General features: G+C 40.0%; 1 protein-coding gene across 1 annotated transcript; it reads left to right on the forward strand.

Annotated features, from left to right (window-relative positions):
* Positions 1–4419: 4419 nt before the first annotated feature.
* On the forward strand, positions 4420–12714 carry LOC118598241 (hornerin-like). Its single transcript, XM_036210793.1, has 6 exons — positions 4420–4507; positions 5268–5392; positions 5467–5592; positions 5801–5917; positions 9035–9145; positions 12591–12714. Exons 1-6 carry the CDS (start codon positions 4442–4444, stop codon positions 12712–12714), a joined length of 669 nt encoding a protein of 222 aa, XP_036066686.1. The 5' UTR covers positions 4420–4441.
* The last annotated feature ends 105 nt before the right edge of the window (positions 12715–12819 follow it).

The following is a 12819-nucleotide window of genomic DNA, read 5'->3' on the forward strand; positions in this document are numbered from 1 at the left end:
AGAATCAAGTGGTTTAGAATCAAAGCAGAGACATGAAGGTTTGTTTCTCTGGAACAATCTTTAGATCTTCTTCATCTTCACAGTCACATGGTAATAATGATCTGGATCAGACAATCTTCCTCTAAAAATCCACTAGAATCTCTAACCAAACTAAGAACTCTGCATCATCAAAGCGTTTGTTCTGCAGTGGTTTTCTCTCAGACTGAACACAACAACAAACGATTCTCTGTAAAGTTTGTCTGAACACAGAGCTGTGACGCCTTCATGATGTCACTGACGAAACTTGGTCTGATTGGATCTGAGGACTGAAGCTGCAGGTGATCAGAGGGAACGAGTGGATGTGATGGAGACAGAAAATACTGTTGTTGAGTTTGGTTTAAGCTGTCAGATGGTTTTCCAGAGGAAGGCTCAGGTCAGGTAAATGTTTATCCAGAGTGTAGAGTCAGACTGCAGAGCAGAAAAACAGGATCAACATCAGAGAAACACATCAAGGTTAGATGAAGCTCATAGTTGGACTGAAACCACTAAAGGTGACTGGCAGGGTAGTGATGTAAGATCCAGCCTTAAATCAGATCCTCCAGGATTTGGTGACAGATATCTAGTGAATAGCTGCATGTTTTTTAAAAGAATATTTTTTCAAAAAGCACCTAAAAAGCGTTTCATTCTTAAATCAAATTCATATTCTCACATTCCATATTTATTGTGACAAATGCTCTAGGAAAATGCAGCATCATCACCGTATACAATGTTGTTGTGCTGTCGTTTAACTTGAACTGTGAAACACAAAATTAACTTTTGCTCCTCCCCCCTCACAATAGATCTTAGTACAATCAAACATGAACTTAAAAACAGCATAAGCTGATTGACAAATCCTCAGATGTCCATGTTCTCCAGAGAATCCTCCTTTTCATCCATTGATGACGTTCATTCTGTCACACAGGTCATAACTCCAGATGTTAACAGACTTTTCAATCGTACCTGTTGTTTCTGATTGTTTCAGCCCCTGGCTTGGTATGCTGGTGTGCGTTTGTATGTTTCTGTTGGTTTAGTTTGTGTTTGCAGCCTCCTTGAGAGGCCATCAGTGTCTGCTGTTGGCTCCGCCTCCCTCAAGGAAAACCATCTCTCCTCCCTCCACTCACCTCCACCAATTACCAGGCTGGGACAGGGGGATATAAAAGGAGTGTCCCAACCTGGATGAGGCGGCTGAAACTCCAGAGGGAATCAGTTTCTTCAGCTCCCCCTGTTATCGGCCTCAGCTTATAGTTGAGCCTGTTTTTCCTGGTGTTGGCCTTCCCGTAAACTAGCTTTGGGTTAAACTAGGGCTGGGCGATATATCGATATCGATTAATTCAAATTTTATGTTTTAGACGATTTGTCTTTTTGAGAATTGAGATTTTATTTTCTCCGTACTCTGCCCTCTTGGGCTTCCGTAGTCCAGCGTAAAGTCAGCTTCTGCAAGAACAGACATGAAAGCTGCAGCTAGCAGAGGAGATTCTTCAGTGAAGCAGAGAGAGGAAAACAAAAAACGACCCGACCCCGCCCACCACCCCCTTTAGCTACTGTGTGTAGCGGTTAGCTTTGGCTGATGCAGCAGCAGGACATGCAGTCATTTTCAAACAGAACCAGACAGAACTGGAGGATAAAACTGCTGGTCTACAGCAGCAACAGAGCCTTTAACTGTTGATTTGAAAACAGAGCTGTTGTTACACACTGATGCTAGCATAATGCTACGATACTAGCCGCTAATGCTAACACACTGTCCCGTGTGTTGTCCATAAATGAAAACAGATCGGTTCAAAGTCGCTCGTTTTTCAGACTTTAAGACGTACAATAACAACAACATGAATTCATAAGACATTTATAAAAACTGTATTTTATAAATGTCATAACATGAATCCACTTTGTATTAACTTTATTGGTAGTCTGTAGCATTACAGAGCTGCATCTTTACTGTCTGAGATCATGGCAAATATTCAAAACATTGAAATGTTTTTAGTTATTTTAGTTATGATTAATATATATATGAATCCTCTGGAGAAAGAATTAAGAAAATAACATTTGTGTCAATCTGCCCTCCTTTCTCCAAACCTGTTCTGGCTTTCTCTGCATGTTGTGAGTTTAGTTAAAGACAGTAAAACATGTTCATACTATTTATTAATTGATTTTATACTATTTTGTTTTCTTAAAAAATTATAGAAAATACTAAATGTCCTCATCAGGTTTAGACTACAGCTGACTGACAGCTCTCCTCTTAGGGTGTAAAGGAGTCTTTTAGCTGTTAAAGAGAAGAAAAAAACTCATTTGTGATAGAAAATAAAACTCTTCATAGAAACATTGATAGAAAACCAGAGAGCAAAGACTGATTACAGATCTAAGAAGTTACTTAGGATAAAGTGTTTTTATCTGAGGTGTTTTTATGTTGTGACTTCCTCTCTGTTTGTGTTCAACATCATATTTTTTAAATGAACACTCATGTAAATGTCTTAGTAAAATAATGTAATCATTTGACCAGTAAAAACATGTTTAGATTATTTTATTGAGTCAAAAACTAGATTTTGGTCACTGAGGTTGTAACTTCAAACCACAAACAGCAGCATCAGTTTGAAGGCTGTTGCTACAGAAAGGTCTGTGTGTTCTGCTGAATGATTATTTTATTTCTCTTTCTAGGATGCTAAGCTAGCGGTAGCTCACAAAACACCTGCTGCTTTGTTCTATAGACATTTTTACAGCTTGTATTTAGTTGCACTTTGTCTTTGAGATCATTTCCAAAAGACATACCAAAATAAAATAGTTTTTGTTAAAATAATTCTGTCATTTGTAACCTTTGTTAACAAAATTAAAGGAGGAAGAAAAAAATCTAGATTTTTTCTTTGTCCGTATCGCCCAGCTCTAGGTTATACTCTGACATTTGGACTTTGGTTTTGTTTAACTTGTGTTGTGATTTGGTTTTGGGTTAAGCTGTTTGTGTTGTGATTCTGTCATTACTCTATTGCTGAAAAGCCTGAGTTTCTGAGTTCATTGGTTATTAATCTTATCATTATTCTCCCCTTCTTATTGGCTGCTTGTGTCGTGTTGTGTAAACGATAATAATCTTATTTGATCCCTCCTGGTTTCTTTTTTCTATATGTTACACCTTTTCCCCAGTGGGGCGTAACACTGATGTGTTTGATCATTTTGAGTTGATTTCTCCTCATATTCTTTCTGAAATTGTCAAATCACTCAAACCCACATACTGCAGTCTTGATGTGATTCCTGCTCAAATTCTGAAGGAAGCTTTTGATACTGTAGGGCCGGGTCTACTGAACTTTATCAACACTTCCTAAAGCTCTGGAGTGGTTCCATCTGCTTCTAAACATGATGTGGTTCAGCTTCTTCTTAAAAAACCTCATCTGGACACTTCTGATTTACCTCATTTAGACCTGTTTCTCATTTTAGACCGGTTTCTCAGTTTAAACCTGTTTCTCATTTTAGACCGGTTTCTCATTTTAGACCTGTTTCTCATTTTAGACCTGTTTCTCATTTTAGACCAGTTTCTCAGTTTAAACCTGTTTCTCATTTTAGACCGGTTTCTCATTTTAGACCGGTTTCTCATTTTAGACCTGTTTCTCATTTTAGACCGGTTTCTCAGTTTAAACCTGTTTCTCATTTTAGACCTGTTTCTCATTTTAGACCGGTTTCTCATTTTTTTTATCTAAGTTATTAGAGAAAGTTGTGTTTGAGCAGCTGCAGTCATTTTTAGATCACATTATTTTTGAGAAGTTTCAGTCAGGTTTTAGATCTCGACACAGCACAGAGTCTTTGGCAAAACGCAAAACGTTTTGACAGAATGTCTCAAGGATGTTTTGACGGAACGTCTCGAGGACGTTTTGACAGAATGTCTCGAAGACGTTTTGACAGAATGTCTCCAGGACGCTTTGACAGAATGTCTCGAGGACGTTTTGACAGAATGTCTCGAGGATGTTTTGACAGAATGTCTCCAGAAAAAGCAGTGGCTGAGCCAGAATTTTCTATATAACGAGTCAAAGACGGAGAGCATTGTTTTCTGTGACACCTCTACAGCTGACTCCACCACTGTTAGAAATCTGGGAGTTATTGGAGATTAATCAGAGATTATTTGTTCCTGTGTGTTTTTTCTGAACACAAATTACTTACAGACAGAGATGTGTTACAATTTGATAGTTGAACTGTAGTTTGATGAAGAACTTTAGTGTTTCCTGTGTGATGTGTTAGCTCCTCTCTGTAGTCAGAAACCTGAAAGAGTCTCTGCTTTACAAGATAAGACTTGACTCTGTGTTTGTTCTTCAGTGACCAAGCTCAGAATCTTCAGGACTTTTTAGGTGAAACGCAGAAGATTGAAAGAAGAAAAGAATGAATCAGATTACAGGTAAAGGCACACCCATCCAGGGGGCGGAGCTCTGTTTAGGTGTTCCTGAATCAGGAAATGAGGAAGTGGAGAGTTTTCCTCCATGTCAGAGCAGACGGAGCTCCAACTTTCTTCTTCTTCACTGTGAGTCTTTGTATTTTCTGTTGTCTTCTCCATCATGATGAAGGCAGTGATGGCTCTGTGTCATCTCACCTGTGAGGAAGAGGAGCAGCAGAGGAAGACGCAGCTTTGTCTTCAACTTGTTCTGGAGTTTCAGTGTCAGTGGATGAAGATGAAGGGAGTTCATCAGTCACTCAGATCAACAATCTGTCAGTCTGACAGCTTGAAGCTCCGCCCCTCCTCTCAGCTGCTGTCAGCTTTCTTCTTGAAGCTGTTCTCTGTCTTTAGTTCAGGAAATCTCCCATTTCTGGTTGTCAGCTTCTCTCTGTTTGGAGCTTCTTCTCAGCTCTGCTCTCAGCAGCTTCATCAGTGATGCAGAGCTCTCTTCAACAAATGACTGAATCAGAGTCCAGAGCTGCTCAGCCTGCAGCCCTCTGCTGGTTTCTGCATCTCACTTTCTTTGTGTTCAGCTGATTCTTTGATTGGTGTCTGTTGTTCTTGATGGGCTTCATGCTTCCTGAATAGTTGAGTTGTTTCTTTGTCAAAGTGACTGAATGAGTGAAATGTTGCTCCATCATGGAGTGTTTGCTGCTGCAGCTCCATGTCTCCATCTGGTGGAGGGAGAGCAGAAGTGATGTTCAGCAGCTGATGTTCAGCAGCTTCCTCTGTCCCACACTGCTGTCTGACTGCATTCACCTGAACCTGAGAGGAAACACAAGAGAAGAGCCAATCAGTGGAGGAGCAGCTGATCTGTTTGTGATGATGATGAGGGTTTCCTCTGCAGGTGAAGGCTGGAAGAAGGTGTGTGGGAGCTGATCCTCAATCCAGCAGCATGGATCAGTGGGAGGGAGCCCTTCCCTCTACAAAAAGGAGAGATGGTAACCATGACAACCAGAGCAAAGCTCAGAGGTGAGATGAACATCTCCAACTGTCCAGGACTCTTCTCCATGTCAGAGCTCAGCACTCACATCAGCAACCTTCAGTCTTCACAGGAACCAATCTGGACCTGGATCTGGATCTGGATCTGGATCCAACTCGGGGTCCAAAAAGAGTGGGGACTCAGAGGATTATTTAACTACATTCAGAAACAGCCGTTCAAGAGTGGAACAGTAAGTGTTTGTCAAATACATGTGGATAAAACTGAAAGAACTTCCTGCAGTTTCACACAGTTGTCAGAAGGGGGCGTTTTAACTGACTGTCTCACTGCAGATCAGTCTGATCATGATCTGAGTTCAACAGTTTAACATGGAAGATAATCTGATGAACCTTCATAAGACAAGAGAGGAGTTTTTATTAAAACTAATGTTTTTCCATCAGGATATCACAGAAATTTCGATCTGGATCTGGATCTGGATCCAGCTGTGTGTCCTTCAAGAGTGACGTGTCAAAGGCTGGTAATCCTGGCTTTAAGGACATCAGTTCAGCAGTAGAACAGTAAGTGTTTTTCAGATAATTTGTTTGGATTCAACAGAATATTTGATGATTTTGAGGCTTTTTAAACTAAATTATACCATGGTCCGGGTGAATACTGGGTTCTGATTGGCTGCTGGGTGTGGGTTAAGTAAGAAGTGTGCATTATGAGAAATTAATGCACGTCGCGGAGGCCTGAACTGTCTGACACGAAGTGCGTTAATTCTCATAATGCACACTTCGGAGGGTATCATCGCGCTTCATTTACAAAATAAATAAATATTCAATCAATATTTAGTACTTTATTCTGGTTATTTCTTTGGTTTAGCTCATTTTTTCAACAAAAGGCGGACTATTTCATCCATGATGCGGCTTGTTGTCATGGTGACATGGAACACACAGAGAACCTGAAGCGTTACAAACCTCAGCTGCAGCGGTAAATTGTTGCTGTTTAGAAAAGAAAAAAACGGACAAATTAGGATTTTTTTCTTCTTTTTCTGAAGTTGATCCTTCAGTGAGCAGCTAGAACATAAACGGAACAAAATCAGCTTCTGTCTGTGTTTCATTTCACGGCAGGTTCGCTCTTCTGAGCTGCACAAACAGAAGAAACTCCCTCTTGTGGTGAAACAGATGACTACACCTTTCATGCCGACTGATGTGTCTTATTAGTTGGAGAAGAACTCATTTTAAAAACAAATGACTGAAGTTAAGCCGAACATTATGGGGTGGAGTGTAGACTCATTTGTCAATATTAATTTATCTTAACACAATATAAATGCTAATCATTACGATAAGTTAAATAAAGCATCAGTTCAGAGAAAAAGTTCATCCATTACTGCTTGTTTTGTCCAGATGATGAAGGAAAAATGTGTTTTAAAGAAACCTGAGCAGTGATATCGAACGTTTGGTCTATGTGACCGGAACTTCTTTTTTAGGTGTGCGTTATTACTGTGCATTATCACTTTTTAATGCACACCCAGCAGCCAATCAGAATCCGAATTCACCCGGACCCTTCCAACAGTTGTTCCATTTTAAAGAGTTGGATTATCTGACATAGTTGTTTTAAGGGGTTACTCTCGCCAAGCTAATTAGCGCCGGTACTGCGCGGTGGAGAAGCGCTTTTCTTCATGTGGGTGAAGCTCTGAAGCTCAGAGGTTTACATTTAAATGTAAGTCTGGCTTTATTGTTTTAGCATGACGTTTGTAAAGTTATAAATCGATGTTGTTGTATATTTCCGATTGCTAGCCGCCCCGCTGCTTCTTCAGATCAATCAGTCAACGTTTTAATCTCCAACTCAACCACGTCTTACATGACAACAGCCCCCTCTTTTGGCCGGCGGTGGTATTACAGTTCATCACACATGCTGTTCAAGCACATATAACATGCTCACACGTGTCCTGGACAGCTTACTCCCCAATGAATGTTTTTTATGCATTTTTACACTTGACTACCTCCTCAATACAAGTTTTTTTACGTTCAGACATTTATAATAAGACAAGTTATTTACACATATTTACATGTGACCAGCATAGAATGTGATGGAAATTCATGTTTTGTCCACATGTAATACGTGCAGCCAGGATCCCGTTGCGGGCTGCACGGTGGCGCACGGTGCCTCACAGCGAGAAGGCCCCGGTTCGAATCCCGGCTGGGACCTTTCTGTGTGGAGTTTGCATGTTCTCCCCGTGCATGCGTGGGTTTTCACCGGGGACTCCGGCTTCCTCCCACCGTCCAAAAACATGCTTCATAGGTTCATTGGTGACTCTAAATTGTCCCTAGGTGTGAATGTGAGAGTGTATGTGTGTGTGATTGGGGCCCTGCGACGGACTGGCGACCTGTCCAGGGTGTACCCCGCCTTCGCCCTTCAGTAGCCGGGATAGGCTCCGGCACCCCGCAACCCCGACAGGGAAGAAGCGGTCAAGAAGATGGATGGAGGATCCCGTTGCTGCATTTTAAGTTTGTCCAAGGCTGGATTTCTTTTGTTGGTCACATGTATTTAAAATTAAACTTTTAAGTTAAAGTCCCATTAACTGTCACACTCCTAAATGTGTAAATGTGTTCTCCACATTTGACCCATCCCCTGATGGAGCCGTGAGCTGCAGAGACAGCAGCACTCAGGAAACATTTGCTTGTTTAACCTTAACCATAACCATAATCCTAACCTTAACCCTTTACTCTGGGTCTGTGCGAATACGAAAAAAAGTTTAGCAGTGACTGCAGGTTTTTTGAAAATTACGTGTGAATAGACACTTTCTTATTGGAAATGGGATGGAATTATAATTACTTATATGTATAGTATATAAATATATATTTTTTTCTTTAAATGTGTTTTAAGTTGTTGAAGCTGAATTAGCAGAAATGACAAGTTTGGAAAGCAAAGTGAAGTAAAATGTTTTTTTTTTACAAATTAGTAACATTTTTCTCTGTTATTCATGTGATCATAGTAAATTTAATTAAAATGCATTATCTTTATTCTATATTTTTGTCGACTAAATATCTACTGTAATTAAGTCGACTAAAATTTGACTAAAATTAATAGAATCAATATGACTAAATGGTGACTAAAACTAAACCCTATTTTAGTCAAAAGACTATGACTAATACTAAATTAAAATTCTCTGTCAAAATTAACACTGCCGTGAAATGAAACACAGACAGAAGCTGATTGTGTTCTGTTTATGTTCTAGCTGTTCACTGAAGGATTAATGTCAGAAAAAGAAGAAAAAAATCCACATTTGTCCATTTTTTCTTTTCTAAACAGCAACACTTTACCGCTGCAGCTGAGGTCTGTAACGCTTCAGGATCTCTGTGTGTTCCATGTCACCATGACAACAAGCCGCATCACGGATGAAATAGTCCGCTTTTAGTTCAAACATGAGCCAAACCAAAGACATAACCAGAATAAAGTACTAAATATTGATTGAACATTTATCTCTTTAGTAAATGACCATGGTATAAGCGGGATAATACCCTCTGACGTGTGCATTATGAGAATTAACTCACGACGCGGAGACCTGAACCGTCCGATGATCATTTAATAATTCAAACTCCAAACTATCAGCTGCTGTAATCTTCACTAATTAAAATTGGTTTATTTTGGACAATCAAAGCAAAAAATTACTTCATCTTCGTTCCTCACAGGAACCAACCTGGTTCTGGTTCTGGATCTGGATCCAGCTGTTTGTCCTTCAAGAGTGACAGGTCAAAGGAAAAAAATCCTGAATTCAAGGACATCAGTTCAGCAGTAGATCAGTAAGTGTTTTTCTGATAGTTTTGTAGCGTGAAAGGGGTGAATATGAAGTATTCAATCCCAAAGTTGGTTGAACAATATAAACTTTATTAAACGGAAATTTAATAAAATTATCCTCGGGGCACCACCTTCTTAATGAAGGAAAATATTACTCATCAATGATTAGCCGCTACTTCTGATCAATAAAGTAATCAATTAATCAGCCTCTCAATTTTAGCGTAAGTGTCTTTACCCTGTGAAGTGACTTTGCCACAAAGAAGAAAATAATGATATCAAACAACGACGTCCTTTTGAATATTTATTGAATAACATGAGGTTAAACAAGCAGAAATAATGGACGTAAAAGCATGGAAAGCAATCAACATATGTGGAACACAGAATATAACTTTAACTAATAACTAGAAATAGGTAAATGAGAAGAAAAGACACACAATATTGAGGTGGAAAAAGCTAAATGTGTGGATGCATTAAGTGTGTGTTGTGCATAAAAAGGGTGATGTTACTGATCTGAGAATAAGCTATTCTTGAAAGGAGGAACTCAAAACGGGGCAAAGATGTTACTCTTGCAAAAATAGTTAATCTTTGTTCTAACCACCAGCAGTTGACTGTATGAGCGAAGTTCGACTTCTCACCAGCGGTCTGTAGATCTGGATCTGCTCTGCCAGGAAGGGTGGTTGATCCCGTTCCTAGCTGGATGCTTCAGGCGGGCCGTGGAGGCGAGATCTGCAGCCAGGTGTAGAAGGAAAGGGAACCTGCGGTTCTGCTGGTTCTGCTCTGTTCAGTCACTTAGCTTCTGGGGTGGTCAACGATTTATCTATTCCGTTTTGTGACCAAAAGTATAAGTCGCAAAGCTGGCCGGACAATGAAACTTATCGAATGCTCTAGCTTTAAAAATCAGTTTCAAAATAAAAGCATCAAAAATGGTAAAAAGTTGGAATCAGTCTATGAAATAAACGGAAGACAAAAATGTTGAAAAGAAAGAAGGCGTGCGATTAAAAACGTGATCTTAAGACTAGAAGAACTTGGATGTTTCTGTTCTGCTCCGGTTCTGGCTTCTCAGGCTTGTGCAGTTAGCTTAGAGGCCTGTTGTTGAGCCTGTTTTAGCAGCAGCCAAGAAGATGGAGGAAGAGTGCCCGAGAGCAGGGAGAGGGTAAGAGGGCTCCTGGCCAGCGCGCGAGGGTTTTCAAACTGGGAGGCAGGGCCAGAATCGCCCAATCCGTGGGGATTTGAAGCGTTTTACGATTGGAGGTAATTTGCATGTCCCAATGAGCTCTGTCTATGCAAATTTCAGGGGCGTCACCTTATTCTGGGCTGTGGGTGTGTTTTAATCTTTAATGCTGAATTAACCACAAAGGAGTTTCTATCAAACAAAGTTATCAAAAAGTTTGTAAAACCCTATATGTGTGTGTAAATCCTATATGTGGCACATAAAATGCTTCCCAAAGTCCACATAAACACAGAAAAGCAATTCTCCAAGCTTTGACGGTTACACAATGATTAATTCAAAGATTTTAACCTCAAAATAGTTGTGGAATCCTCTTCTGCTAGGAACAAAGGTTTGATTACACACATGTAATAATATTAGGACATTTCTTGTGGCTGTGGAGAGATGTTTTACATGTAAGATCCAGTGAGCAAAATCCTGTGTTTTAAAACATAAGAAAATTATGCAGGGTCACATTGTTCAAACAAAGGATTCAGAGTGTCTGTCAGGAATGCTTTCACCCTCAAGGGGGTCAGTCTGCTGAAACCAGTTTTCTTTGGGGTTGACGGCCGACGTTAGGCAGACTATCCTGCATTTGAATAGTCAGGGGTTACTGGTTTATGGCTTACATCCGATTGGAAGGTAGGGGTTTCAGAGACCTTATGGCTTCCTTGCTGTAAAAGAATAGCCTTTAATCTTGAAAAAGGCATTCCACATGACCAAATGATCAACACAGGTTATCACTTGTTTTCCAAGGGTGGACTGCTACATTTGTATGAATTCAACAGAATATTTGATGATCTGGAGGTTTTTCTAACCAAACTGTCAGCAGATAAATTTCAAAGATGGAGAATTCATTAATTCTCATCAGCAAACGTTTCTCTTTTTCATATCTTTTCCTTCTCTACTATTTCTCTTTTCCTCAGACTGACCCAGAACTTCTCCCAGTCTTACATATTGGTGACTACCATAACCATGTCCAGCTGTGGAGTTCAGTTCAGTTTGATGAATGTTTTAAAGTAACAGCACAGTATACATGGTAAATGGAGTATATATAGTACTCATACAGTACTTTAGTTATGTCTTAGAAGGTCCATTCACACATCCTCTCATCAGGAGTCAATCGTTCTACCGCTGCACCAGAGCCGCTCCAAATGTTCAGAGTTTTCTTCAGGTTCTTCAGTCGTTCTGCTTTTCTGATCATCTCTGCTTCCTTTTGGTCAGACGGTCGTTCCAGTAGACGTCAGTCCTCTGGAGTTTCTTTGTTCAATAAATCTAGTTTGTCTTGAGATCCAAAAACCTTATGATGATCTCCGGTTTATCAGACTCTCTTCTCCTGGGAGGGGGGCAGGTCTCTGGTATTTACCAGTCAAAGAATTATAATCAATATTTACATAGAAATTAGTATTTTATTTAATATTTGTTTACTTTGATCAAAATAAAAATAAAGCAGCAAATATCAAAACATTTGTCTGAATCTGATCAAAGTTTCAGCTGTTTTTAATTTTTCTGAGCTTTTACATTTCGGTGCCTCGTTGATGACGAGTTAATGAACTGTTCTCTTGGGAAAATGATCTGGAAAAAATGTAAACTCGTTCCTGACGTCCATAAAAAACAGATCATGGAGAACGGTTCTGTAGTTCTGCTTAGATCATTAGTGTGAGAGACATCGATGATTGGTGGAAATATGATGAAGAAAGATAAAAAAACAAACATGTCGACTAGTTTCAGCATCAATGTTACACTAAGAACAGCTGAAGTTCTAAAGTGTTCAAACACAAAGATCAAACACAGAAGATCTCTGCACATCCAACACCTTTCCAGACAGGAGAAGTCCAAAGAGTTTATCTGGAAACAAAGATCAACATCATCATGTGTGTCTTTTGGATCGTTCTGGTTCAGGTTCTGCAGGAGCTCCTCATTTCCAGCTCATTCCTGTTCTGATTGATTCTTAACTTACTGGAACAAAAACACACATCAGTGCATAAATGTTGTAACATCTGTGTGTGAGAGTCAGAACGTTTATGTTCTGGACCATCAAATGTCCATATCTGCTCTAGAACAGCGTTCTGTGTTCCACAGTTCTACTGTCAGGAGAACCGGTTCCAAATGGAGCGTTCCTCATAAACACAGATGTTTGCTGTTATTCAGACTAAACAGAACCGTCTGTGTTCATGTCAAAGTCCATCAGCTGTTCATGAAGAAGCAGATCCTCCAACACTCTGATGTTTCTGTGTTTGCAGAGGTCAACAGGTCACACAGAGAGTCCAGTCTGCAGCATCCAGCTGTGGATCCATGAAGAGTGACCGGTCCAAAGGGTTTCCTCCAGCCTTCAGAACTGAACCAGGACCTTCAGACTCACAGTAAGAACCAGTTTCTAGTGACCAAAGCAGAGTTCAGCTCTCTGGACATCAGAAATGATCTCAAGTCTGACATATTTTCTGTTTGGATCCAAATGAGATCTTCTTCAAT

This window comes from Oryzias melastigma, unplaced genomic scaffold (assembly GCF_002922805.2).
Source record: "Oryzias melastigma strain HK-1 unplaced genomic scaffold, ASM292280v2 sc00246, whole genome shotgun sequence".
Lineage (NCBI taxonomy): Eukaryota > Metazoa > Chordata > Actinopteri > Beloniformes > Adrianichthyidae > Oryzias > Oryzias melastigma.

What these genes read in the sequence shown, in the direction of transcription:
- LOC118598241 (XM_036210793.1), top strand. Translation starts at nt 4,442, where the DNA reads ATGAGGAAGTGGAGAGTTTTCCTCCATGTCAGAGCAGACGGAGCTCCA. An exon ending in AGCCGTTCAAGAGTGGAACA is followed by an intron (nt 5,593 to 5,800) that starts GTAAGTGTTTGT and finishes TTTTTCCATCAG; the next exon opens with GATATCACAGAAATTTCGAT. An exon ending in ATCAGTTCAGCAGTAGATCA is followed by an intron (nt 9,146 to 12,590) that starts GTAAGTGTTTTT and finishes CTGTGTTTGCAG; the next exon opens with AGGTCAACAGGTCACACAGA.